At 41.5% G+C, this 27,969-nt stretch overlaps 1 protein-coding gene across 9 annotated transcripts; it reads left to right on the forward strand.

Annotated features, from left to right (window-relative positions):
* HOATZ (HOATZ cilia and flagella associated protein) lies at positions 1 to 27,292 on the forward strand. Of its 9 annotated transcripts, XM_047692467.1 has the most exons (8): positions 2,134 to 2,277; positions 3,853 to 3,938; positions 4,300 to 4,768; positions 5,856 to 5,926; positions 23,103 to 23,165; positions 23,788 to 23,840; positions 26,100 to 26,173; positions 26,822 to 27,292. In XM_047692467.1, the coding sequence occupies exons 3-7, from the start codon at positions 4,543 to 4,545 to the stop codon at positions 26,155 to 26,157; spliced, it is 471 nt and encodes a 156-aa protein (XP_047548423.1). In that variant the 5' UTR covers positions 2,134 to 2,277; positions 3,853 to 3,938; positions 4,300 to 4,542; the 3' UTR covers positions 26,158 to 26,173; positions 26,822 to 27,292. The 9 variants fall into 9 exon arrangements, with proteins under 9 accessions (XP_047548421.1, XP_047548426.1, XP_047548423.1 ...); XM_047692465.1 differs by lacking the exons at positions 2,134 to 2,277; positions 26,822 to 27,292 and adding an exon at positions 1 to 317 and having other exon boundaries at positions 26,100 to 26,381; XM_047692473.1 differs by lacking the exon at positions 26,822 to 27,292 and having other exon boundaries at positions 26,080 to 26,386.
* Positions 27,293 to 27,969: the final 677 nt, after the last annotated feature.

Raw genomic sequence — 27,969 nt, forward strand, 5'->3', positions numbered from 1 at the left:
TCTGTAGTAACTACAGGCCAAATCAACAGCAACCCTAAGAACAAGCATTCTTTTAAAACACACGCACACACATACACACACACACACAGGACAAGGCCATACACAAATTTTTTTCTCATTATTTTACTTCTTTTAGTTGCACGACCTGCAAAATAGGCTGCATTTTTAAAAAATTGATTTCTGGATGCAATGCATCTTGATGACTTTTACACACATTGTCTTTATTTTTTAAATTATCTTGGAAGAAAATCTTTAAAAATATAAATTTCAAGGCATCTACTGCAACCACGACCTTGGAAGGCAGCATTCCAGCCCGGGTAAGAAATGCTAAGATGCAACTAATAATCATAAAACATCCATCAGAAGAGGTATTTAATATCGTATTGGGTAAAGTGACTAACAATTTGAAAAAAACAGGATTGTTTTTGTAATTATGTCCTGACCAAAATTTGTAAGTCTGCCTATGGCTAATGGAATGGAAGCTATTTCACTCCTGCATTTATGTATGTATGTCTGTGTAGCTGTAAGATACAAATTGGTTCCACAGTTACCTCTAGAGAGCTCTCTGGTTACTTAGCTCTGATTCCAGCATATTGCCTGGTATGGCTTGGTATCCTGTACGTGTTAAAGAAGTGTGAGGGACCTTCTGGGGTGTGTTTCTCCAACACTGAGCTTCTCCCAAAGATAAGATGAATACGAAAAAATAGTTAGAAATGACCCAGCTTTTGTAATTTAACTTTGTAAGTTCATCTCGAGAATTAATGTTTTCTGTACTGTACATTTTATACTTCAATGTCTTACTCTTCACTTTGGTGTTCTCAGAACACATGCAAGTGGCAAAAAAAAAAAAAAAAAGTGCTGTCTTTCATCGTGAAAGAGGATGCTGTAACTTGAACTCCTCCTTGAGAAGTTCTGGTGGTTTGACAATGTGAGTTTGGAATTTGTTTTGAATGATCTAGATTACCGGCCCCTAATTCATGCTACCAGTGGCATCTATGAAACCATTTCCTGGGTTTAGGGAATCAGTCTCTAACTGGGAAATTTTCCTCTGGGGAAAATAATTTAGAACAAAGTTCTTGGGGTCAGTAGTGAGTGCTCTATACCAGATGCATGGAGACAAGAGTGGAGGGCTTCTTCCAACTGAGTTCCACAAAGCGTGGAATTAGAATATTCTTTATCCTACCCTGACACATTCTCTGAAGGAAAAGAGGGGAAGGAGTAACTCAAGGAAAGAAGTATTAGTAGAGGTCTCCCAGAAATTCTTTGGAACTGTCCTCTTTTGTCCAGTCTAGTCCAAATACACCTAAATAGATCTACACCCTCAGATGTGGAATTGTGAGAAGAAAATGTAACTGGTCACAAGACATTGTTTCTCTGGTCTCCCCAACCCTCACCCTGAATTTAGTCTTGCTTGGAGGACCTACTGGAGCTCCTGGTCCTCGGTGGACCTTCCCTAACAATTACCAGTCCTCAATGACGCCCCACCCCCACTTCTATTTCTCCCCAGTTTAACGGTTTATTATATACTGTCTTGAGTGGTAAGAAATGTGTGTTCACATTGTGTTACCACCTAGATTATACATATGGAGGGTAGAATGAATGACCTTAGGTGCTGAACATATAGCAGGTATTTAAATAAGTGTGTGAGGACCAAGCTTTGATCTAACTCAGGAGCTGGTCCACTCACTATCTGATGAGAAGCGCCAACCCTCCACTCACCGCAAGACCCTCCTAGAATCTAAGAGAAACCCAAGGAGAAGGTGAGAGTGCAGATGGGACTCTCCAACACAGTCGTCCCACATGCCAGAGGCCACCCAGGCCTATCTCCGTTTGGAAAATGAGAGCCTACAATTTGGTATCAGACCAAGCTGTTTCCCCTGACCAAGATGGGCATGAAAACTGGGTGGGCGTGTGGGGCTTCTTGGGGGAGGGGGAGGGGGTAAGAAGCGCTTTGTCCCTCCTACCCTAGAAGGAAGAGAAACTTCTCAGGAATCTGTGCCTCGGGTCTCCAGGGCCTCTTTCCCGCAGAGACCCGCCCTGGGCCCCTGCTCGTGGCTTCCTCCCCCCTCCCACCCCGCCCCTCCTCCACTCCACCCCACCTCGCGCGCGCCCCGCCCCCTCCGCCACGGGGTTCCAAGGGCGGTTGGCCAGCCACCGCCTGGGTCACTCGGCCACACGGAGCTGCGGGGCGCACGGGGTGGAGAAAGCCGGCTTTAGGGTTTGGGCTGGGGACTGAAGAGAAGTTTTCTGGGGCGGAAAGGACGTGGGAGTGAGAAGGTGGGAGCCCGACCCAAGAAAGCATAGAGGGAAGGACCCGAGAAGGGAACCTGCGGGGGCGGGCCCTGGAAGACAGGGGGGACCGGCGCGGGGACGGCGGCGGTTGGGATGAACCCGGGAACACCTGGAGTTGGGGGGACGCGGCCCGGGGGTGCAGGTCCCCTCGGAGCGCCGCCGGCTGGCCTTGCCACGCCAAGTGTGCGCGGGGGTCCGGCAGGGGCCAGCTCAGCCCGCGGGCCCGGCGAGGATGCCGGCTGGGCCCGGGGCGTCCCCGGGGGCCCCGCGCCCACGTCCTCGCGCCCAGGCACCGTCGGGCATCGCCCGGGGGGAGACGGGGCCACGGATTGGCGCCGCCGACCGTCGGGGAGCTGCAGCCCGCGGGCGCCCGGTGCTCGGTTTGTAGGCAGTGTAATTAGCTGATTGTACTCTGCGGCTTACAATCACTAACGCCACTGCCATCAAAACAAGGCACAGCATCACCCGCCGCCCCGCGGGCAGGAGGACGCCACGCTCGGCAGCAAACGGCCAAGCCCAGCGGGCGTTGGGAGGAAGCCGCGCTTCGAGATGTGCTGCGTCAGCGTTTGCTGCCGCCGGGCACGTTGTCAACCTGCGAGGACGCTCGGGCACACCAGCCCGACGGCTGCCGCTAGATGCAGTTAAACGGTCAGCTGCGCGGGGAGCAGGGGCAGGACGGGCAACCCGCCTGCAAGGAGAGCGACAAGTGTAAAGTTTGATGGCTTTAATTGTGCGCTGTAATGACAATTCAGACTTCGGGGAGGAGTCCCCTAGGTAACGTTTCATGCTGTACGGTGTGATTCATTGTCCCTTTTTCATTATTTAGTAAGGTATTCGCCAACCCACCAACTAAAGGGAGCTCCCGTTGAACCATGAACCAGTAAGGTTTGTCTATCACAGCGTATGGGGCACCAACTTGGGACTGCAGTGCGTGATGGAAGTAAACTTTTTTCTGTGAGTCTAGTTACTAGGCAGTGTAGTTAGCTGATTGCTAATAGTACCAATCACTAACCACACGGCCAAGTAAAAAGATTTGGGAATCATCCAAATGAGTTGTCTGTGCACATCATTGTGTTGGAGTGTGGGGTTTGGAAATGCTCCAATATTACCCATTGCCCATTAACAGGAAAAAATCAGCATTTTAGCAGCTAAATACACAATGTATAATTTATATGTCTTTATAATTTACCAATTTCCTTCAGGCTCTAACCAAAAAAAAATTTTTTTAGATATATTGGGAAATAGGATTTTTTCCTTCACTGATCTATGTCATTGTATAGACTTGTGATTATCCACGTTTGAACTATGAGACTGTATTAGTATTTTGAAAGAATAAAGTGCCATGAGGTCATAAATTGTGGTTACTAACCTTTCCTGAGTTGGCTTTCTGATGTCGGTCTCCATTTTTGCCACAGTAATTACAACTTTGCTATGGCTGGAATGGTTAGAGTGTTCCTAGATTAATGAGATTAACTTTCCTGGGAGCAGGAAAGTTATTCACTCACACTTATTAATATTTTTATAAGAATACATGAACATTTCTCATAATTTATTTTTCAGGAAGGGACTGAGTCCACACATCAGATACAGTCCTTTTAAGTGCCCATTTAGGACGGTTGCAGAGCAAGCAGCTTTTAGTGGGACAGGTTAGTAAATGCACTTACAATCTAAATCCAGCATCTTACATGAGATTGCTCTTAAAGGATGGGGCAGGGGGGAATACACAACAAAAAGTTTATCCACAGGTACTTCTCGGCCAGTTCAGTGCCCTGACTCCCATTAGGCTAGGATGTTAGCTGCCCTATTGAATTCTCCAACCACTGTCCACATAGGGCGTGCTGAGCTGTGGCAGTCTGGTGTGGAAGGAGAGGTGGGTTGGGGTGGTAGGACTAAGGGTTGAAAAGCTTTATTTAGATATATTTGGGGGTAAGGAAGCCTGGTTGGGGGAGAGGATGAAGGCCGACTGAGATGCTGTGAGCTCAAGTGCCCCCTACTAACTCCCAACAGGACAAGAACCACCCCAAACCTGATGTTTTGACAGTTCCTATCTCGTCTCCGAGGCTTGGATGGGTCCCGAAGCCTGTGAGACCGCAGAAGGGGGCTTCAGATAGCCCGCAGGCACGCGCTGGACCCCAGCATCTCTCCAGGAACCGAAGGGCTTCTGGCGGTGGTGGTTGCCAACGGGAAGGTTCTTTGCAGGGCGGGGCTGGGAGAAGAGCGAGGGAACGCAGAGCAGCGTCCCCAGTTGCCATGGAAACGAGGGCCTGCGGAAGGCTTCCCAGCCACCAGGAGTCCGTTGAAATTTGCCCCCAGGGACTACTGGTGTTCACCGGATCTTCAGAACAGGACTCCACCTTGGCCAAGCAGTTCTGGATCGCCGCGTCCCTGTACCCTCCTAACGAATCGCAGCTCGTGCTGCCCCGAGGTAGCAGTCAGCGCCTACCGGTGGCGCGGCCCTCTAGGCGCCGTCCGCAGGGTGAGTAGCTGCCTCCGGCCGCTGGTTCCTGCCTCCATCAGCAATAACCAGCCTCCGGAGGATACCAGAGCCGCTCCCACAAGTAACCGCTAAACCTGCTTCTAAAATAGGACTCTTTCATTCCAAATACTTAAAAAACCTATACAAGCAGTTTTTTAAAAAATTTTCAGCAGTTCTTCCACCCGGGAAGCATCAGTAGTATACTTGTTACATCTAAAACCACATCTGAAAGTAACCCCTAGGTTATGGCATCCATTTGGCTAAACAGTTCGAGAAGCATCTAGGGGAAATGTTATATGTTGACTGAAAGGATGTTAAGGGTGGTGGTTTACATAATCGAGTTCAAGCATGAAAGCCTCAGAGAAAGTTGAAAGCAGAATCAATATTAGGAACCAAGTTCCCAAACCTGTAAAACCTCAGTAACCCAAAGATACGGAAACTGTTATTATGCAATTTTTATAGGTATAGGAGGCTCAGATAACTCTCCCTTTTTTAGAAAGCTTAAATATCTTTAATCCTATGGTCTTTCCAATAATTTCTTCACTTCCCTTTTGTATTTTTTTTAAAAGAAAATTTACTTCCAGCCTTTTAGTCTTGAGAAAAACAGTAAGTACCAAGTCTCATGCATTTCAACATCTTGATTCCTAGATCCTTCAGAAAATAGGTAATAAGTATAAGGAGTCCTCTTTACACATTGGTATAACTTTCTGAATTGCATACCAAAACCCTATCTCAGAGACCATCCTACTTATCCAGAAGTGAATGTCGAAATCCCCCTAACATGTTGAATAGAACTGTAGAAATTGGAAACTCTTTTACTGCAAATATGTTCTCTCCAGAGACCTCTTCTTGTCTCTGGACTCAGCCTTACTCCTCTCCTAAGGAGATTAGAGGTTCCCTTTGGCCACAGCTAATTACTTCAGTCTCCAATTATTTAAGAATCTGGTTTGTAAAATTTCAGGACAGTACATATTTGTGTTTCCCTTCCTACTCTGTTACCTTTTAACATTTATCCAAGTTTATATCAACATTATTATAACATCATGACAACATTATTTCAGATTGAATTCCATTTTATTTCTTTTAGAGACTATAGATGTCACTGCTGAAACCAGAAAGATTGAGGAATCTGAGGAGAAAAAAAAGTATCTCCAAAAGGTAGGCTAATATTTCAGAAGGTAATCTGATTTTCATTAGAAATTCATCATTATTTTCTAAATAATCCCAGTTATTATTTTTAAACACATATATGTAAAATATTTCTACTTCTGGTACATCAGCTTGAGCTGTTAGAGAACTTTTATTTGAATTTTAATTGAGGGTTAAAAAATTGTATTAAATTTTGGCTATTCTCACCCCAAGGATATACAGGAATAAGAGAATCAGAGGAAAATGGGGGGAAATGAATTCACACACCTTCCATCCAGTAAAGCCCCAAACCATATACAGTGTTCTAAGAACATTGTAATAACTGGAAAAATCAAAAGGACTGACCATCTTACTAGGTCAAAATTAAAAGATCAGAGGAATGAGCCTGTCACCTAGGACCATTTTGACTAAAGGCTGAAATTCAACAAATTAGTATCATCAAATCAGCTGAACACATCTCTTTTTGGCAACAGCCCTTGTTTGCTTTTCATGACATAGACACAGACTTAACTCTGCAGTTCATTCAGTGATTTATAGGAACACTTTGTTTGGTTAATGGGTAAGTTCCATCCCTATAACTGTTCTTATACTATAAAAGCAAAGATAGAAGATTCAGTTGGGCCTAATGTCTTTAATCATTGGATATTCTGGCAAACTCAGAAAGACTTGTCGGGAATTCTACATAGATTACGGAACAATGCATTTGTGTTTGCCGATCACATTAATTCACTTTACAGACTATTGGTGATTCCTCCAAACAAATGAAGTAATTTTAAATAGCATTTGCTTCATTCTTGAGGATATTGGGAACTATGTATTTGTACTGGGACTTAATGGGTAGGATGGAAACGAATTTTTAGTGATGTAAAAATCATTCCATTTTTGGAAGAGATTAGAAATAAAAAACTAAAGACACTATTGTCAATTCTTATCATGTTTTGTCAAACAATTAAAATGATGTGAGTTACAAGTGGCTGTTCTGCTGATGGGCTATTAGAACTGGCTTCCTTGCCCCGGGTTCTTCTATATTAATTACTTAATTCTATAGATATTGATTGAGAAGTACCAAGTGCCAAGTACCATACTAGATGCTGGGAATGCAAAGATAACATGCGGTCCTTGATCTCAAAGAGTTTATAGTCTGGTGGGAGAGACAGTCAATTGAAGTCAAGAATTATGATACTTTATTACGACAGATGTATATGGTCACACTACTATGGAAACACATTGAAGAACATCAAAATGAAACTTAAGGAATCAAGAAATCTTCCCAAAGGAGCTGAATTTCAAAGAATATATTGAGTTGAACAAAGATTATGCACAGCAGTGCCCACAGTGCACAAGTTAGCTTCCTAACACCCAAGTCCAGTCATTCCTGACTCCTTCTGCATTAGGGTGCTCAGGCCGCAGTCGTGAAATCCCACAGCCTGGTTAGCATGAACAACAGAATTTTATGTTCTTCCGGTTCTGAGTGCTGAGAGTCCGCGATCACGATGCCATCATAGCTGGTTTCTGATCCTCTCTTCCTAGCCTGTTGATGGCCGGCTTCTCGCTGGGTCTTCACATGGCACAGGGAGAAAACTCTAGTGTCTCTTCCTCCTCTTATAAGGACACTAGTCCTATTATATTAGAGCCCCACCTTTGTGACCTCATTTAACCTTAATTACCCCCCTAAAGGCCCTATCTCAGAATACAGTTACACATGGGATTTAGGGCTTTAACATAAGAATGGCAGGATAGGGGCGCCTGGGTGGCTCAGTGGGTTAAGCCGCTGCCTTTGGCTCAGGTCATGATCTCGGAGTCCTGGGATCGAGCCCCACATCGGGCTCTCTGCTCGGCGGGGAGCCTGCTTCCTCCTCTCTCTCTGCCTGCCTCTCTGCCTGCTTGTGATCTCTCTGCAAATAAATAAATAAATAAAATCTTTAAAAAAAAAAAAAAAGAATGGCATAATAGGGTGTGGGGACCATTCCGTCTGTCCATCCACTTTCATTTTTCCCCTGGCTCTCCAGTTCTACAGGGTCAAGACCAAATCCCCCAGCATGGTATTTAGGTTCCTTTCCATTCTGACCTTAACCTGGCTGACTTCTCCTGCCACCCTTCCCCCAACCCCAGTGTAGCCCACTCTGTACCACTGGTTCTCAACCACTAGGCGAGGGCACACTGGATCCTCCCTCTATGTGCAGTCGAAGTGATGAGTGGGTAAAATAGTCTTTGCTGAACCTCAGTGTACACGTTATTCTGTGATATCTGCCAAATTGTACATTAGGTCAAGTGGGTCCTGCAATGCGGTAAAGAAGATTCTGTCTGTTGAGAGTAGAGGAAACCCAAAAAGCAGCAAGCCGGCAGGAAAGAGAGAGAATATTGCCAAAGGTGTGCCTTGTGAGTACCGAGGAGAGCTCAGTCAGTACTACATAGCAGAGTGCTGTTCAGACGCACCGTGGTACAAAACGCAAGAGAATCCGCAGTAACTGAACGCTGCTAGAGATACTCTCGTATCACTGTGATGTAGAATTCACAACAGCCCATTTAGTGAGTGTAAACCTTGTGCTATAAACTCACCTAAGCACTTTACGTATATATCAATTCATTTTCTCCTTAGAATAGCCTCCTGCTGATTCTCCCCATTTAATCAAACCAGGCTTACATGATTTTCCAGTTCCCCCAAGTGGCAGGTGGCAGAGCCGAGATTCAAAGCCTCTATTCTAACTCCAAAGCCCGTGAGACTCATTGTATTACAATGATTGCTGGCCGCGGCACTGTCCGGGTCTGCTGCCAAATAACCTAAAATTCAAAACTGTAGTACAAATAAAGCAAGTGAAACACGGTTTCCAGCCACATGAGACCGTAGCTGTTTCCTCAACCTGCAATACACTTGCGTGTCTGTACCGAAAACGCTCCTCCGCATTTGTCTCCAAGGCCCAGCTCCAGTGCCAACTTCTCTGGGCCAGGAGGGGCAAGCTGGAGGCCGGCAGGATGAACAGCTTCCTCCTGCACGCTCCTCCAGTAGGTCCCCTCCGTCTCCCTCGTTGGGGTCGTCCCCGTCTCTGGCCTGTGTTATGGGCCACTATGCGTGTTTCTGGCTTTCCTGCCAGATGACGGACACTGTGGGGTAGTGGGCTACGGAGACAAAGCGAATCTGGAGGTCTCAACTCTGCCACTTGCTATTTGCATGACCTCGAACAACCTCTCTAACTCTGTGAGGTTCAGCTTCCCCAGACATGAAAGGAGGAATGTAAAAAAAACTTTGACAGAGTTGACTAAGTTACACACAGCCCCTGGCCACAGTTTGCCTTCAACAAATGTAAATTCTCTTCTCCTCTAGGAGGCTGGAGATCGTTTTTTATTGCTTAAGCCCAGTGCCTTTCTGGTTATTGGAATTTCGTACGTATTTGTGGACTGAATAAATAAATGCATAATTGAATGAATCAATGAGCAAACATATGCTCTATACGATGATATTTTCATTTTGCTTTGCCTTTCCTACATGTATCCATCTGGCACATTTTTCTAGGTTGATAATTTTTGCAAGAATTCTCCTCAGAGCTAATCTGTTTGCAAGTCTGCTTGAGGAGCACGTTAGCCCATCACCTCTCTTCTCAGTTTTGCTTTTGTCTCATGGGTCTCTGTGCAGAGAGGAACTCTGTGACTTTGTTATGAAAACATAGAGTCTGTATTTGGATACCACTGTTTTTCTAGGTGTGTAGCACTCTACCTGCCCTGCTGCCCTCACCATTCTAGAATTTTTAGCTTGATGGCAGAAAATAAGTGGCGGTGGTAGGTTCTTTTTAGCTAATAAAAAATTTACAATGCTCTATTCAATTTCAGAGAATCTTCTACATATTTTGAACATAGACATTGATAAGTAAATACCTAGAATGGTGTTCATCTTAAAATGGGGGGGAAAAAACCTTCTCCTGAAGGTTTTTCTTCTACTTTTTCTTAAAACTAACAAAAAATCTAAAAATTTATTTTCCATGTGTCTTAGAAGTATCTTCATAAAAGCTTTTTCTTCCAACTGATATTGATTTTTTTGGGTTGTTGAACTTTTTAAAGCTGTAATGTTATCCTCCATTTTGGAATATATTCCAGGTATACACTGTAAATGCTTTTGGTTAGTGGACAAAATGCTATTAATCACAACTACTATTTCTTTGATGGATATCCATGGCAGAAAATCAAAAACAGTTGAGTCTGTCAAGATTAAATGGCTTACTCTGTCCATAAAGGAAACCTTATAGCACTATCCTGGACTATTATTCTTCCTTTGAGAGTCTAAAGTAGTCTGAAAACATTATAATAAATGAATAGTCAGCTAATTTTTTGAAATCATAAAACTAATTTACTTTTTAGTTTTGCCACCTTTGAGAAAGCTCTTTAGCTGATTATCTCTTTATGAAAAGAATTATAAATAATTCATTGGCTGGGAGAAGGAAGAAGAGATCAGAGTAGTATTTTAAGGCATATATATAGATGGCATATTGGAAATAGCCATCTGGAATCAAAGTTCTGACATGAGTGCATACAAGCTAAGGATTTTTACAAGAAATTATGCAATCTACAGAAAAACAGCACTGATATACTCCTTGTTGGGAATGGGGTTTTAGTCCATCCTATCACACAACCTGGGCAACCAAGATTGACCACAGTGTAAGTCTTCCTCAAAAGTGAGCTTGCTATATGGAACTTCCATGAACCAGAAGCAAATCGTGCTATGAGAAGATTCTCTAAGGAGAATCTAAGAAGCTTCACAAGATTTTTTTTTTATTTATTTAGCAGACAGAAATCACAAGTAGGCAGAGAGAGAGGAGGAAGCAGGCTCCCCGCTGAGCAGAGAGCCTGATGTGGGTTTGATCCCAGGACCCTGGGATCATGACCCTAGCCAAAGGCAGAGGCTTTAACCCACTGAGCCACCCAGGCGCCCCCTTCACAATAATTTTAGTTACTGATTTATGAAACAAAAGGAAACTGGAAAACTTTAATGTTATTCTCCATTATCCTACACTTTCAAAGTAATAAGAGGGATACCCAGACTCATTGTAAGTCAGTTTCATAGAGCCAAACCAAAGGTATAGGAAATTTCCTTAGTGTCATTGCCAGGATGCTCAGATAAAATAAAATCCTCTTTGGTGTCAAATTGATCATAATTAGCTTCCCAGACAAACCTAGATTTTCTCAGTAACACTGTTATCTAGCATTTTTTTTTTAGCTTTGCTATGCTCTAATGCAGTATAAGCAAAGTTCCTTTTCCTCCATAAAGTAAATACCATTAGGAAACAGTAGGTTTCTCCTTCACCAACAAAAGATAGTCATTTAAATTCCTGTTGTTCCTAATTTGTCAAAGAATTCAAGTGGAAGAATATAAAAATAGAGTGTGGAATTCACAGTAACAAGTAAATATTTTGGTAGCAAATGATAATTAGATTACATAAATATGAATTACTCTTTTATGTTATCAATAGTACTCCTTGTTTTCAAACATAATTCCAACTCAGGAAACATTTTCAGTTGGCAGATGAGGTTCCCCTCAATCTTCTCTGTAACTTCTAAGTCCATGAAAACGTTCTTGGGGAAAGGGATCAAGTAGATGAGACTTGGGATCATAGAGGTGAATTCATTGCCCAAGACAGACCCAGCCCCAGAGTTGGACAGGACCAAGTCCCCAAAGCATCTTTTCCTCTTTTTTTACAGAGATCTATGTACTTTATCTTCTATATACATTCACCTTAAGAACAGAATAAAAACATTTTAAACTCTAAGATACAACTGGTCAAGAACCCATACTGATAATCTCCTTGTAAAACATGATTAAATGAAACCATTGAATGCAGAATGAAGTCCAAAAGGATGACATATATTTCAAAATAAATGACAAGACCATAGTGGAAATACGGGCTACAGGTCACAGAAAAAAGTCATAGTCAGTGAGCATTGTATGTTCTCTGAAGGAACTGATACCAGGGAAAGGCAACAAAGAAATGTAAAGTCAGGGTGTGAAGGTTCAACAGACCTTGTCATGGGAATTAGAATACAGGGTCAGGGGTGGAAAACAAGGCAGGACCACTATCCCAGAATATCTAGGATACCAGATAAAACAAGAAAGATACTGAACACAGGGGACAAGACAATTTTTCATATACTAGAATTTTGTCCAGAGAGAGGCTTGGCTATAAAAAAGAAAGAAAGTCCTGGAAACATAAACCTTTCTCCCCAACAATCACATTGCTAAACAGTTGTGTTATTCCCCTACTGCTATACCCAGGAAACTATTTTAAAGCCATTAATCTATAAGATAAAAATTGACCTATGGTAATCTTTCTTGGCCAAGCCAAAAAAAAATGCTCAAAAATCAACTTGGCTCAGTTGATTAAGTGTCTGACTCTTGATTTCGGCTCAGGTCAGGATCTCAGGGTCATGAGATCGAGCCCCACCTCAGGCTTGAGCATGGAGCCTGCTTGGTATTCTCTCTCTCCCTCTGTCCCTCCCACTCACATGAGCCCTCTCCTCTCTCTCCAAAAAAAACAAAAACAAAAACAAAAACAAAAAAAAATCAATTTACAAACAGTTGATTCTATTAGATAAACAAATAAAGGTATATTTTCCTTGTTACAGTAATTCAGTAATTTATTAGAAAAATTTACCTGTTATTTAGGATAGTATATCTAAACCTTGAAACTTTTGTTATAAAGGACAAGAAAGAATTAAGACAACATTTAATAGGGCAACATTGGTCCAATCAAGGGAACAGGAAGGATTTCTGCAAAAACAAACTGAGATCTGAAGGGGCAGCGGGCATTAGTGAGGCCAGGAGAAGGAGTGGAGGGGGCAATGGGTGAGCATTCCGGACAGCAGAGGCAACTTTGCGAAGATCCTAAGCTTCAAAAGCCAAAGGGCATTTCAGCAGCCGAATGGCCAGTGACATAATGCAAAGCTTAGACCATGGTAAGAACAATAAGAAGCCACTGAAGGGTTTTACATTGGGGGTTCACCATATCAGATTTACTTGGGAAGGTCAGGAGACTATAATATGGAGAATAGTTCCCACTAAAATATGTATGTTGGAGCGGAGAATGGATTGGAAGTGGCCAGAGCAGAAGGGGGCAAACGAGAGTGGAGGCCACTGCTGTCATCCAGCTAGGGTGGTGATGGCGAGCTTGGATTAGGAGAAGGTGGGTTAGAGAATTAGGAAGTAAAACAACTAAGGCTTGAACTATATATTGGATATGAAAGATGAGGCAGAGCGATCTGTCAAAGGTGACTCCCAGAACTCTGGATTGTGTAACAGGTGCCAGTGTCTGACACAGGGACGCCGGGTAGATCAAGGTCGGGGTTGCATTGGTGTCTTGTTTTGGTTTGTTGGAGAGCAGAGGGTTAAAAACTCAGCTGAGACTTAAGGAGTTTGAGGTGCTTCAGAGATTAATAGAGCCATAAGCCCTGAAATTCGGGGAAGTAGGGCTGGAGATGAGATTTGGGCATTATCTGATGGGGAGTCCCCCACCCCCGCCTTCTTACAGCCTAATGGGCAGGACAGGAAAGACACACCTGAAAGGATCAGGTCAGTGCTATTAACCCCTTCATCTTATCTACATGCATCAATATGATGAAAACCTTAAAGACTCAGTAGTTATTTGTTTGTGTGGAAGACAAGCCTTGGTAATTAGACCAAATCATAATAACATATCTTTCAATCGTATATACTCTATTGAATTGTAAAGTATAACGTTCATTTTGTGCTCACATTTTTCTCTACCTTAAAATTCAAATCTCATTTACTGCTTTTTAAAAAATAAGTGCCTTTTAAAGCCACAGTCCATTTAAAAATCACTTTTACTTTCATGCATTTATTTTGTGTGAATGTTTTAAAACAAGAGCAGCACTCTTCAGGTAATTATTATTGGTTTCCATTAAAAGATGTGTACAGAACTGAGAAAAAATATTTTTTATTCTTCACAACAGATGAGTTAACATTTCATTGAAACCTACGTTTAAGGAAAATTGTATTGACTCCCTCTTATGTAATGACTGATATGTTTTTCTCATTTTAGTAAGCTGTCATTTTTAAATGAAAATTATAAATGTCAGAGCTGGGACTTGAGCCAGGATCAAGCAATTTCCAGGAGGTATGGAAAGGTGCTTAAATACGCATCTTTTTCCTGCCAGTCAGCATTCTCGCTCTAATCAATAATGCTCCGACGTCCGCCATCCACTCTCGCAGATTGCTGCTCTTAGGTTTGCCTCAGAAAACTCATGCTGGAGAAAGCCTTTTCACGGATTATTCAGGCTATCTTTTAAGGTGGATAGTAGATCATTCGAGGTCCAACCGTTCTGTATCTTAATATATCGTAGGTATAAATTTACTCTATGGAAACTGTAGCATCTGTGTAGCAGAATTCAATTAATAGGTACAGGCAATGGGAGTAAAGTTATGGAGGAAATTCATCGTTGAAGCATTATCAAAACCAGCGCTAGCAGGTCCATACTGCCGTTTGGAATCAAACCCAGATGTGAGACTTTTTATTGATGATACAGAGTTTTACCTAAAACCAATGAGAATTCTCACCTTCCTCGAGTTGGCACTTGTAACGAGGAAGAGGAACAGAACCTGCTGGGGAGTACATCTGTGGGACTAAGAACTGAAAGTCCCTCGTGCTCCCATCAGACTCCCAATCATAGGCATAGAATTAAAAATTAAATTTAAGAGCCTCGAGAAAAAAGAAATCAGATAATGTTCTTAACCACTGTTAAACCATAGAGCCTTGGCTCTGCCTAGATGATAGTCTGAATCTGGAATGTAATTCCTATTTAATAGTTAACTTTTAGTCAAAAACTCCTATCCTATTTAGTTTATATTAAATAAGATCTTAGAAAACTCATCAGTTTAAAGGTACTACTACTGGGAACACCCAACTGGCTCAGTTAGTTAAACATCTGGCTCTTGGTCTCAGCTGAGGCCTTGATGTCAGTGTTGTGAGCTCAGGCCCCACATTGGGCTCCATGAACATGGAACCTACTTGAAAAAAAAAAAGCACTACTATAATTCAACTATTTTTTACCCTTCAACATACTTTTCGCAAAGTGCTACTTGATACCGTAAAATAAACTTTGGTCAAAGCTGACCTCAAGCTGTCCGCTCTGTGTATTCCCATAATTTCTAGGATGTGTTTGAAGGAGTCTAGCCAAAGCAGCATGGGATAAGGACTGAGAATGAGTCTGAATACTTGGTCCTGCCACTTACTAGTTAGTTAAGTGACCCTGAGAGAAGTGGTTGCTTTTATGTGGTTGGGTTCTTTCCATATGTAAGGCGGTGATAATAATAATACCCATTTCCCTGTGTCATGAGGACTCAGTGAGTGATTCCCCACATAAGGCCTGTTATCCAGCAGTTACTCAGTGAAAGTCTATCTTCTCTGCTCTCTTTCTGTTTTCTTTTAACCCATAATTGAAAGATAAAATGGCTGCAGGTATAAAGTAAGCTTCAGTATTAAACAAAATGCTTTGATAAAGAGGTAAAAGGATAATGAAATAGATTTTGGAATGTTGTAGACTATCATTAAAAGATGATGAATGGATCACAAAAGGCACGGTCCCCCAGATTTCCACATCCTGAATGAAAGACACAATCAAGACTGGCTTGCCCATAGTGTTAAGGAAGGAGACTTTCCTAATATTTCCCTGTAATCCTATATTTATTTATCACCTGGAAAAATAAAAAATTTAAATTAAAATTAAAAAAAAATATATATATATATCACTGAAAATATATTTTGAAGTTTCAACTATGGAGCCAAAATGTGTGGGCAGAATTGGTGAACCCTTGCAGGTAAATAAATTTAAATTTATCGTAATGCCTCACTCTATGCAAATCATGATGAAGGTCTGGAGTGATTCCCAACCAGAACCCTATGAAAAATCCACTAAAAAGGACTGTTTTCACCTATACAGACCCTTTGCAAGAGTTCCTAGAAATCTAGAAAAGAAGTCTCGTATGGAAGCTGATTTACTGAAGCTACGGCACTAGCAGACGTGGCGAAGAGCAGTGCAGTTCAGACCCGATTCAGTCCAAGGCAAACCCCACTGACGAGCTACATGGTGGCTAAAACTAGAGTCACCATTAAAATTAAAGTGACGAGGGGCGCCTGGGTGGCTCCGCGGGTTAAGCCGCTGCCTTCGGCTCAGGTCATGATCTCAGGGTCCTGGGATCGAGCCCCGCATCGGGCTCTCTGCTCAGCGGAGAACCTGCTTCCTCCTCTCTCTCTGCCTGCCTCTCTGCCTGCTTGTGATCTCTCTCTGTCAAATAAATAAAAAATCTTAAAAAAAAAAAATTAAAGTGACGAATAGGACCCTAACCTGAATAAGTAGTTCCTAACCTGAATAAGGGTTTGGTTTGCTTGTTTGTTTTGCTTTTGTGTTTTAGGTGGACGAGCCCATTTGTTATTTCTTAAATCAGTTTGCTATTTTTCCCCAGCAAATTGTCCATTTCATCTATATTTCCAAATGTATTGGCATAAAGGATTCAGTGGGTTTTTTTTTTAAGATTTTATTTATTTGAGAGAGAGAATGAGAAAGAGAGAGAGCATGAGAGGAGAGAGGTCAGAGGGAGAAGCAGACTCCTTGCCGAGCAGGGAGCCCAATGTGGGACTAGATCCTGGCACTCCAGAATCATGACCTGAGTCGAAGGCAGTTGCTTAACCAACTGAGCCACCTAGATGCCCTGGATTCAGTGTTTTTAATCATCTTTTTAATCCTGCCACAGCCGTAGTTATTACTCCTTTTCATTTCTAATCATTTGTATTTTTTCTTAATAATTATGCCAAAGCATTATCTATTTTAATAGTCTTCAAAAAACCAATGTTTGGCTTGTTATTCTCCATCATATTTTTGGCCTCTGTGGCACTAGTTATTGATTTTTTATTACTTCTTCCTTCAATATTGAATTAGTTCTTATTTTCCTTCTACCTCCCTTGACTTTTCAGTTTGTTTCTTAATTTTCCACTCTCTTTCTTTTCTACTATAAGTATTTACAGCTATAAATATCCCTCAAAATACTATTTTAGGTGCATCTCACAAACTACATAGTATTTTCATTATTATTTCATTTCTAAGTATTTCTAAACTGCTACTTTGATTTCTAATTTGTCCCAAGAATTATTCAGAAGTATGCTTTTTAATTTCCAAGTGTATGAGGTCTTCTTAAGACATTTGGTTTTTTAATTTCTAAAGCATATTGTGGCCAGAAACATAGTTCCTGTTTTCTACTAAATCAGGTTTAAGCAGAGTCATCTTTATGTCAAACTCTTCAATATGATGCTACCCAACTATCTCACCCTTTATATTCCTTTTCCCCAAAACACACATCTTGTCCCAGGCAAGCGAGGCTTATCATCATCTTTAAGCATCTTTCAGCTCATTCCTATTTCTGTGACTCTATTTTTAATTGGACATCTTCTTTCCAGCACTCAGCACGCTTTTTGTGTTATGATCATTAAGTTAGCCTGCTGCTTATCTAGCTGCCTTTCTCCCTTTGGTGCATGAATTTAAATTCTTAGGTTGCTTCTTTTGGAGCTCCTTTAATGTTCTTCTGAACTTTCTACAGGTTTTAAAATTATAAACTTGTACTAAGATTTAGATTAAAAAAAGATTTAGATTCAGAATGGATGTGTTTAAATATTATTATTATTTTTTTTAAAGATTTTATTTATTTATTTGACAGAGAGAGATCACAAGCAGGCAGAGAGGCAGGCAGAGAGACAGGAGGAAGCAGGCTCCCCGCTGAGCAGAGAGCCCGATACGGGACTCGATCCCAGGACTCCGAGATCATGACCTGAGCCGAAGGCAGCGGCTTAACCCACTGAGCCACCCAGGCGCCCCAATATTATTATTTTTTAAAGATCTTATTTATTTATTTATTTGACAGAGAAAGAGAGATCACAAGGAGGCAGAGAGGCAGGCAGAGGGAGAGGGGGAAGCAGGCTCCCTGGGCTCGATCCCAGGACCCTGAGACCATGACCTGAGCCAAAGGCAGAGACCCAACCCACTGAGCCACTCAGGTGCCCCTAAATATTTATTTTTATGTGTTTTTTTTTCATTTTCTGGTGTTTGTGCCATGACCATATATTGCATTTATATTCAATGGAAAGAAAAAAGAATTTCTTTAAATTTCCATGTGAACTAATGTATTTCCTCTAGTATTTTTTAGTCTATTTTCTTCATGGTTTTTTTCTTTTAGATCATCTGCTCCTCTTGTTATATAATAATAATATTTTGAGAACTAACTACATAGCCCTTACACTGTAAGTCCTTTACTCCCATTCTTATTTAATCGTCAGAACAACTCTGAGGAGGACCATAACTACCCCTGTTAAAACCTGAGGAAGCTGAGGTTGAAACATATAAGTGGCTTTTTCAAAGGCACGTAGCTAAAATATAGTAAAGACTGAGTCTGGGCGTATCTGACAATGGACCAAGGTGCTTAACTACTATACCAAATTAGTTCTAAGAATTTCTAGATTCTCTGAGTTTTGGGATGGTTGCCAGGTGTCTAGGCAAAGAATTGGTTTTGAAATCACTCCAATACTCTTCTAAGATAGTTTTAGGATTAAATTTGATAGTTCTGCTTGTGCTGTAGTAGTCCAGAGAAAATTTCTTTTGGTAATGTAGATAAGTAATCAGAGGAATAGACACATATGCTATTTCTGGTTAATGTTTTACTCAAAATATTACAGTAATAAGCCAAAGGAAAAAATAGATTTTTCATAGGAGAACTAGGTCTTGTGAAGAAAGGACCTTTCTTTTAAAGTCTAGTGTTTTTTAATTATTTAAGAGTCTCTTTAATAACTGAAGATTACCTAGGGAGAATGTCTATAATGCGCTGGGGAATTTGTGGACAGAGGCATTTGCATTGCATAATCAAGGGCAGATAATCTCTTGGGCATCCCCCCTCGTCTCCCCTCCTCGTCTCCCCTCTTCTTCCACCCAGATCTCTTCAGCAGCTCACCTGTAGGCCAGAGATGGAGTCATCAGTATCCTCCACACCTGTCCACAGAAGGCAGGCAACCTATCCTTCTCTTTTTCCCTCTCTCCCACATTTTGAAAGCGTTGGAAGAAAAATTTTATCTGATAACAATAATAGCTACCATTATTAAATATTTAACATTAAGCAGTGTTGGCACGATCTCCAGTTTTCACAACAACCTTCCTTAAAAATGAGAAATCCAGGGGCGCCTGGGTGGCTCAGTGGGTTAAAGCCTCTGCCTTCGGCTCAGGTCATGATCCCAGGGTCCTGGGATTGAGCCCCACATCGGGCTCTCTGCTCAGCAGGGAGCCTGCTTCCTCCTATCTCTCTACCTGCTTCTCTGCCTGCTTGTGATCTCTGTCGAGTAAATAAATAAAATATTTTAAAAAAATAAAAATAAAATTTTTTTTTAAAAAATGAGAAATCCATTGCTCAGAGAGTGGCTTTTTGATTGACTCTGGATCATAAGCCTCTAACCTGTGGGTTAGTGATGACAGTTAGAGGGAAGAGAGGAGGAGCCAATGGGGATAGGGAAGGTATTACTTGCCATTAAGCATACAGCAGAAACTGAGATTCAAACCCAAATGCTTGGCTCTATAATATATGTTGTAACCCCCAAGTCATTTGGCTCTGAAAAGCCAAAGAGCGAGAACTAAGCAATTTAATTCTTGATGTGACACTAAAATTCATTAAGCACCTATGAGATATTAAATCTACATATTATATCTTAATTTCTTGGAATCAATTTTTATTTCATAACATGTTTTTCAAGAATAGTATATAATATAAATTAAATTTATAAATATATAAGAAAATATTATGTTAAAATATTATAAATTCTGATTTCCCTATATCATTTGAAGAATTAATAAATTTTATGACCAAAATGCCTTATAAATACAATATTCCATCATTGAACACAACCAAAATACTGTGATTAGAAATGATTATTCTGTTGTTGTTATAAAATTAACAAGTAAATTGTTTATCCCTATTGCTAAGGTAAATTGTAAGGATTTTCCCTCACCACTGAATTTATTTAACTATCAAGGCAGATATCTATTAGACTACTTGGCCGTGTTTTTGTTCTGATGACACTGTTGCCTACAGTAATTTTCTTATTCATTCCCAGGAAACATGTCCAAGAAGCAGAAATCAAATCATATTTGAAAGCTTTGTTTCTGGTGCATTTTATTATAAAACTGATTTGGTACTAAAGTCCATTAAAATAAAAAAGGACCTGAAAAAAAAGAAAAAAATGCATCTATTTTTTAACATAAAATCTGTGTGAGTTATTTTTCACCAAGAAAGGAAGGACCAGGGGATGATGTAAGCAGGAGTTTGGGAGCAAGAGACTAAGGCAGGTAGAGGCTCCACAGCCAATGGCACCTTCCCCCACTTGTAAAATAAAATTCTGCAACTGGAGCCCTGGCCAGTTTACACAAGCCATGAGAACTCAGGCTACACCGTGATGCTGGTAGCTCGGTGCTGGCTGGCGGCACTCTCCTACCGTGAACATGCACTTGGTCTGGACCAATCCTAGAATAAATTCTCTCTCTCTTTAAGACAAATGAATTTTTAATTTTACAATTTCTTTTAGATCTTGTAACTAAATATGTGTCTATGTGTATATGAGAAGTGTTATGACTGTCTAATTTGCCTATGGCTACATTATATATATATATATATATATATATATATATAGTCACGGAGTTTTGTTCATAAGGGATTTTAAGAACTATCGATGGATCGATTGTTTAATTTCACTTACTAAAACATGTTTCTTCTTTTTGTTTTTGCTTAGGCTAATAATTGTGTATTAGTGCAATGATTCCATTCAGACATAATGACTCAATCAATTCAGTTCAACAAAAATTCATTAACTGTCATCAACACGGCACTGCTTAGCTCTAAGGAAGGTTAAAAAGACGAACAGACTCGGAAACAGTCATGGTCGCAACTATGAGATAAAAAAAAGGAAAGTAAGATCAGTACCTTAGTAAAGGTATAAAGGCCTATGTAATTACAGTATGGGGACAGCTAATTGCAGCTGAGTAGCACGTGCCTAATGGAAAAGCTGGAAAAGAAACCAGCTCTGAATACCTACATTGAAAACACGCTAAGTCCTTATCTACAGACATTTAATTCGGTCCCCAGCAAGTAGATGGGTATTATGAAACTTAGTGTTTACAAGTACCCTGGATTATTTTTCTTTCAATGACTGTGGTATATGAGGCCTAAAACTCAAGTAAAAAAGTAGAAATCCTGTCCCAACGTTAAAAATGTCACAGGTTCTAAAGGCAAGATTCATGTGACATGAACAAAAGGAGGCAAAGCCCAGGAACAGGTGCCCCGGCCCCAGCTGCTGATTGCTCGTGCCCGGCATGGGCTCCTCCTCCCAAGTGTCTCTGTGGAGCACTCTCGGGGCTGGTAGCTTCTCCTGGAGGTGTCTGGGCAGAGGACTCCTCCCGAGGAACGACTTGGCCATGCAGCAGCCTCTGGGACTTTGCACAACCTGCTTCCGCTGCCTCAAAACTCTCATCCCCATGCTGTGTCTGTTGCCATCTGCTGACTCCCACTAGCAGGCACCAGCTTGTCTCCTCTGGGACGTCTTTGAGGCTCCCCGTACATATGTCCCCACCCTAGTCTGAATTAAGGGTCTCTTTTGAAGTCTCTGATCGCACCCTAGACGACCCGCATCGTAGCACATTTGAAACTATTCTCTGCAGTGCCCTTGCAGGCAGGAAATGCCTTGTTCAGCCCCTAGCACAGCCACGGTACATCACGGGGGCTCTTTATGGATTGAAATGTGTCTCCGCTTAAAAAGGATACGTCGAAGTCCAAAACATTGTACCTCTGGTTGTGACCTTATTTGGAAATAGAACTGCTATAGATGGAATTAAATTAGTTAAATTAGTTAATTCTTACTGGATTAGGGTGGGGTGTCCTTTTGAGACAGCCAGGGGAAGACAGCCTCACAGGGAGAAAGCAAGTGCCTGTGCAGGCCGAGTTCAGAGTGACACAAATTGCCAGCGACCACCAGAGGCTAGGCGAAGGCAAGGGACGGGTCCCCTCTGGGTCTCAGGGGGAGCGTGGCCCTGCCTACTCCTTGATTTTGGACTCCTAGCATCCGGAATTGTGAGACAATAATACCTGTTGTTTTAAGCCAGACGGTTTATGGTCGTCCTAGGAGAGCAGTGCAGTGCTCAGTACATTTGAATGGATGGCTGACTGATTTTGTACCTGCCTATGACAAATCTGTGTCTCTTCTGTTATTTCTTGCTTCTAGCCTTGATCTAAACAGAGCTGCTTTCATTTTATTTGGCCACTTAAAGTTACAAATTTTATTTATCTGATTTTCAGGTTTTTCTTTTGTTCTCAAATAGTTGCAACAGCGATTTTCTGCCTCGATGTCTCCAAAACTGAACATAACTGGATTTTCTGAAAGAATTTTTGTACCTGTATTTGCCTCTTGTTTGTAGTCTATATAATTGATAAATCTTACACTAAATTAGTTTTTTACACTTAGGAAAATTTCCCTGAGAGCGTGTGTGTCTCGAAATCGAAGGCAGAGGAGAGATGAATGAGATTCTACATGTGAACCTACTAAGGGCCTTCTTGTCATGGGCTTGGGTTGTGGGCTGCTGCTTGAGTTTGCTGACCTCGCTATTTAATGGCGGTTTATGGGGTGGACAGTGGCTGGGGTTTGTTGTCAAACAGAGCTGGGATCAACCACAGTTCGCCACTGTGGGCAAGTTTTTTAACCTTAGTGTCCTCCTTTGTAAAATGGGGTCATAGTAGTGTCAAACTTCTGAGTTATTACAAGAAAATAATGGCATAATGTACATACAGTTCTTAGCATAGTTTAAGTAGTAAAATCTTCATAAAAGTTTTTAGATTATTAGATGGGCACCAGAAAATATACTTCCACTGAGTATCAAAGTCACATTATTTTATAAAGCAGTGTCCTCTGGAAGCAACTGTGTTACAAATGGAAAGTATAAATCTATCATGGAAAACAAATATTTTGAAATTCTACCAAAGATGCCAGAAAGGAAATGTAAAAAAAACAAAACAAAAAAAAAAACAAAAAACAAAAAAACCATCCTTTACAGACAAAAGCTTGATTATTGAGTCGAAAAACTCACCCACTTTTTTTTTTTTTTTTCCTTTAAGCAGGCTAAGAGGAGAGATGAGATTCTCCAACTCCTAAGAAAACAAAGAGAAGAAAGGATCTCGGTGAGACTGAGAGGCCTTCAGATGAATCTGTGTGGGGTTGGGGGGGTACTACGGCAAATTCTCAGAGGTTTTATGGATTGTCCCCATAAACCTAAATGCTCATAATCCAGAGCCTTCTATCTACTGGTGTGGGGGCAGGGATAGACATCAGGCAGTCTCGTCATCCTCGAGAAATCAGAGTTCTCCAGAGTGTGCAGTTCTGCTAGGAGAGAAAGAGGTGGCCGTGACAGCAAGTTTGTCGTCCCATATGTTAAAGCTGTAGGACAGTCACATGGGCCTCTGTCACATGGGCTACTGCTCATCTTTGTTTTATAATGACTGGTCTTGCTTAGATCATACAAAAACAAATGCTTAATGAAGAGAAACACAGAAAAATAGTAAAACAAATAACAGCACCCTATAAACTTATAGATGTACCAACACCTGCTCTACTGACTAACCCCTAAATACCCTTCATCTGGAATGTTTCTAATCCCAGTGTCTCCAGGTTTAAGAAGCTAGTCTGTACCAACTCTGATAATTAGACCTTAAGTTTGTTTTTTTTTTCCCCCAGTAAGGAAATGTCAGTCAGTGCAAGAAGTAAAAATTATGCTTTTTGAGTTCTGTCTTGTTTTGTTTTTAGAAAGAACTGGTTTCCCTTCCTTATAAGCCAAAGGCCAAAGTACACAAAGCAAAGTAAGTTTACGTCTGTCAAAATGTTCTTACCTTTCTAGTTCCCCCTTTAGAGAAGCACTTTTTTTGGTACTCCCTTTGCCTCTTACCCTCTAGCCTTCTAAAAACCCTCCTGCTGTATTCACAGATTTCTTCCCTTGAATAAACCTTCTCCTCATCCACATTCAAGTGTGTGTGCCCATTTGCATCTCTGTGCGGTAGGCCTGGGTACAACGGTCAGACAGGACAGCCGATCAAGCCGGAATCCCTGCACACATTCCCTACCCTGCCCTTCCCATTCTGGCCCCCCAGCTTCCCTCCCCACTCCCCACACTTAGCCCCCTCATCTGTAGCAACTCAGCAGGTCTCTTAGATTACCAGCTCCCATACCACCAAAGGCATCCCTAAGCTTGTTAAACCTTGGTTCAGGTAGCAAGGGCTGGAGCCCCACAGGGAGGGGTTCATAGCCTTCTTCTCCCCAGAATAATGTTAGAGCAGGAGGAGGCCCACGGTCCAGAAGAGCTGAAACCACCTATCACCAGTTAATCATTAAGGAAGCTCTAAGAAAACAATCTTCCCACCTTTTGTTTTATGACTGAAAGTCCATGTGGCTAATTCAACATTAATTTGGCAAATACATATTTGCATGCTGTATTCAGGGAAGAACAGAGAGTAAGAGAATGTAGATTTTTATCTCATTGAGGCTGACTCCCTTTAATGTTATCAAAGTAATACTCTTAAAAAATAAAGAAGCCCATAGCAATTTTAAAAAGTTTTGAATGAAATGAAAAGATCATTTAATCTCCTGGCTGTGTTGTCTACGTAATACTCAGCAGTATAACTTCTTCCTTCTTAGATTATTTGAACCAGCTTCTAAGAGTAGAGCAAAACTCGCCAATGGAAAGATGCATTTATCTGATTCAAATAATGGGTGAAACTGGTACTTACACAGTATCAGCAATAAGTCTGGGCCCTTAGGTTTCTTGGCATATTTTTATAGGAATCCTCAGGACATTCCTGGTACCACCTCTATTGATTCGCCTAAGAGTAAAACATGATTTCACAGCTTGAATGGACAATTCCGTATGTGTTGGCCTAATTCCTTTTGTATTCAACTTGCCCATTTTCCCTCCTCTGCCCTGAAGCCTTAGATCTCACTCCATTTCACTGGGACATCTTCCTCCTCTGAGCATCTTATAAAGTTACCATCTGTACCATTCTTTCTGCAAATAACTGTACACTATGAGTAGCCATATTTTATAATCACTCAACTCATTAACTCTTAGATTATTTAACTCTTTATGTTTTTTTTTTTTTTTTTTTTGGAGAGAGAGAGAAAGCACACTAGTGAGGGGGCGGGGTAATGTTAGAGAAGGACAGAGAGAATCTTAAGCAGGCTCCATGTTCAGCACGGAGCCTGGCGTGGGGCTCAGTCTCACCACCCTGAGATTGTGACCTGAGCCAAAATCAGGAGTCAGACACTTAACCAACTGAGCCACTCAGATGCCCCTCATGTATTTTTCACCTGTCTATCAACTATATTGGAAGCTCATTGAGAAACTGAGTCACCCAAAGTGCCTAGCACACATGTAGGAATTCAGAAAATATTGGTAACCAAAAAATTTAGTTCCAAAAGATCACGTAGTTCAGTATTAGCTAATCTAGAAGGTGATGCTTTTATACTGTACATGATAAACCTTTTTAAGTTTTTGAAATATTTTAAACACTATTGTAAAATACTTAACTTTTGCCCTCTTTTCTCCCTCCAACCATTCCTATTTGCCCAACAGCCCCTGCACACAGAGATACACACCATCCTCCTCCAACAGATCTTCTTAGGATAATCCAGATCCCCTTTTGTCAGAAAGAATTACAAATAGAAAGTGTGTTCATAGTAAGGTTTTGGTATCAAAATGTTTATTGATGTATTATTCATGTCTACCACGAATACTTACATTTTAAAAGAGGTCTGACTAGAAGGAAAGAAGGACCAGGGGGTAATCCAAAGAAATCAATCACCCATGATAATCACAAGCGTGACTTGTGAGCAAGATACATTGCGTGTAGGCAGTCTTCTCCCGAATGCTTTACATCACACTTCACAGCATAATGACCATTCTTCCCACCTGCACGTTTATACTTGGCTGCAAAATCTGATGCATGGTCAGGATCCAAGACAGTAAATCTTCACTGGGGAGACTTTCAGAAGTTGTTTCCCTGCTGCGTGGCCTTCACAACTACAGAGCTCTGTGTCTTAAAACAGATTCATGTTACTGCCAACAGGAAAGTGATGTCAGAGTCAGATAAGGAAGACCAAGAGGAGGTCAAAGCCTTGGACTAATGTGATCAACGCAAGGGTGAGGATGGCTCACTTAGATCCTGACTTTTGAAACAATCTTCTCTAATATTCAGGACCATTGGGATCACTTTGTTAAAACAGACAAAGAAATAAAAGTTAAATATGCAGACTTCTAGGAATTTTACCAGTTATTGAATACTTGCATCTACTTTACTTGGTGGGTACTGCTGGATGTGACACCACACAATCCTCTCTCTCATCTCCCCATTCTGAAACTCCCATTTATCTTATTTTCATGGAAAGGGTATGTCCAGAACTACTGTATTTGATCTATATTATGAGTATCAGATCAAACGGGGGTTTTATATGCCCCAACAGGGGTTTTATATGCCCCAACTTGAGACAGTTAGTAAAAAATCCTGAAAACGCAAAAAAAAAAAAAATCTATATAAAATCTGTTTTCCAAAATTTGGTTTATTCAGTTTCTGGAACACGTCTGAAGTTAGAAATTAATTAATTCTAGTTCTGCAAGTAGCTGGCTTACTGTGCCTATATCTTAGACCCATGTGCACAATCCCATTGCCAACCTCCCTCACTTTCAAAGGTCATTCCCTTTGGTATATATCGGGAAGGAGAAGGTTAAGTGTTTGTCCGTTCTGCGCTGTGGAACCAGCAGTCTTACTCAGGGTTGTCTGCTCTGCTCCAGGGCTCCACTGACGCGCCCAGCTCCACTGAGGACCACCATTCACTGTGCTCTTGGCCCCCATGTTGCTGGACTAACCCCCACCGGATGCAGCTCCCACCCACAGCGCCCACAGAGCCGTGGGTGACCCACCGGTCAGAACTGCATCACAGGGATAAACCAAATTGCAAGGGAGGGGGGAATAGTCTTTAAATGGAAGAGCATCTGCCTTGGTAACACTCAGGACTCTCGCTAAAAGAAATGGACAGCAGGTATCAGTGGACGACTCGTAGTTTTGCCCACAACACTATTTGGAGAAAAATGTTTGAACAGAGGGAAGTAGGCCTAGAAAAGGAAAATTTTTTGGAAAATTATAAATTGGCAGTCTCACATCAGCACTATGAAGAGTAAAAGACACCCTGATATTGTTATCTGCCAGACGGATAAATCTCTTTTGTAAAGATGGATAGAGCAGACTGTCAAAGCCTAACCTTTCAAATCCGATAACTAACTCCCTTTGTTCTGATTCCATGCTCAGTGGGAAATCTCTTGCCCAGAAGCAGAGCGCGTGCTCAGCAGACTAATACAAACATCAGTTTGGTTGATGATAATATTTCTCAATGTATAAATATATTAGTCTCTTAATTGGGTTTAGGCTTGTCAAATTAAGGATGGGACCCTGGACCAAGATAATTTTACCAGGAAAACTAGACTGTGTAAGCTACCCAGCCTTCCCCAGTGCACACCTGTCCACACCTGGACACCTGCTTTACCAGGTATAATGGTTGCTTTGCTGCCACAGCTAACAAGGTGATCTAAAACATTTATTACTGCTCACACACCTGGGGGGGTGGCTGGGGGCTTGGCTGATCTAGGCTGGGCCAGGCAGCTCTGCTTCAAGCTACGGCACCTTGGGCAAGTGTCTGGTGGTTGAGGCAGCTCTGTTCCAAGTGTCCTCCTCTTTGGGATGTATATGGTCCAGTGGGATATGAGTTATGTTCCTCTCAGACAGTGACAGAGAAGCAAAAGAACGGGTGAGGACATGTGACACCTTTTCCACTGTAGGCTCAGATACCTCTGACTTACCCCGTTGGCCAAACAAGTGAAATAATCTAATACAGAAAAAAGGGGTGGGGGTATACACTTAGCCCCTTTAGTAAGAAGAATTGCAA

This window comes from Lutra lutra, chromosome 10 (assembly GCF_902655055.1).
Source record: "Lutra lutra chromosome 10, mLutLut1.2, whole genome shotgun sequence".
Lineage (NCBI taxonomy): Eukaryota > Metazoa > Chordata > Mammalia > Carnivora > Mustelidae > Lutra > Lutra lutra.

Excerpts from the sequence above, each read along its gene's own strand:
- HOATZ (XM_047692465.1), top strand. The coding sequence starts at position 4,543 with ATGGAAACGAGGGCCTGCGGAAGGCTTCCCAGCCACCAGGAGTCCGTT. Across the intron at positions 4,769-5,855 it reads CTCTAGGCGCCGTCCGCAGG|AGACTATAGATGTCACTGCT; the intron begins GTGAGTAGCTGC and ends TATTTCTTTTAG. Across the intron at positions 5,927-23,102 it reads AAAAAAAGTATCTCCAAAAG|CAGGCTAAGAGGAGAGATGA; the intron begins GTAGGCTAATAT and ends TTTTCCTTTAAG.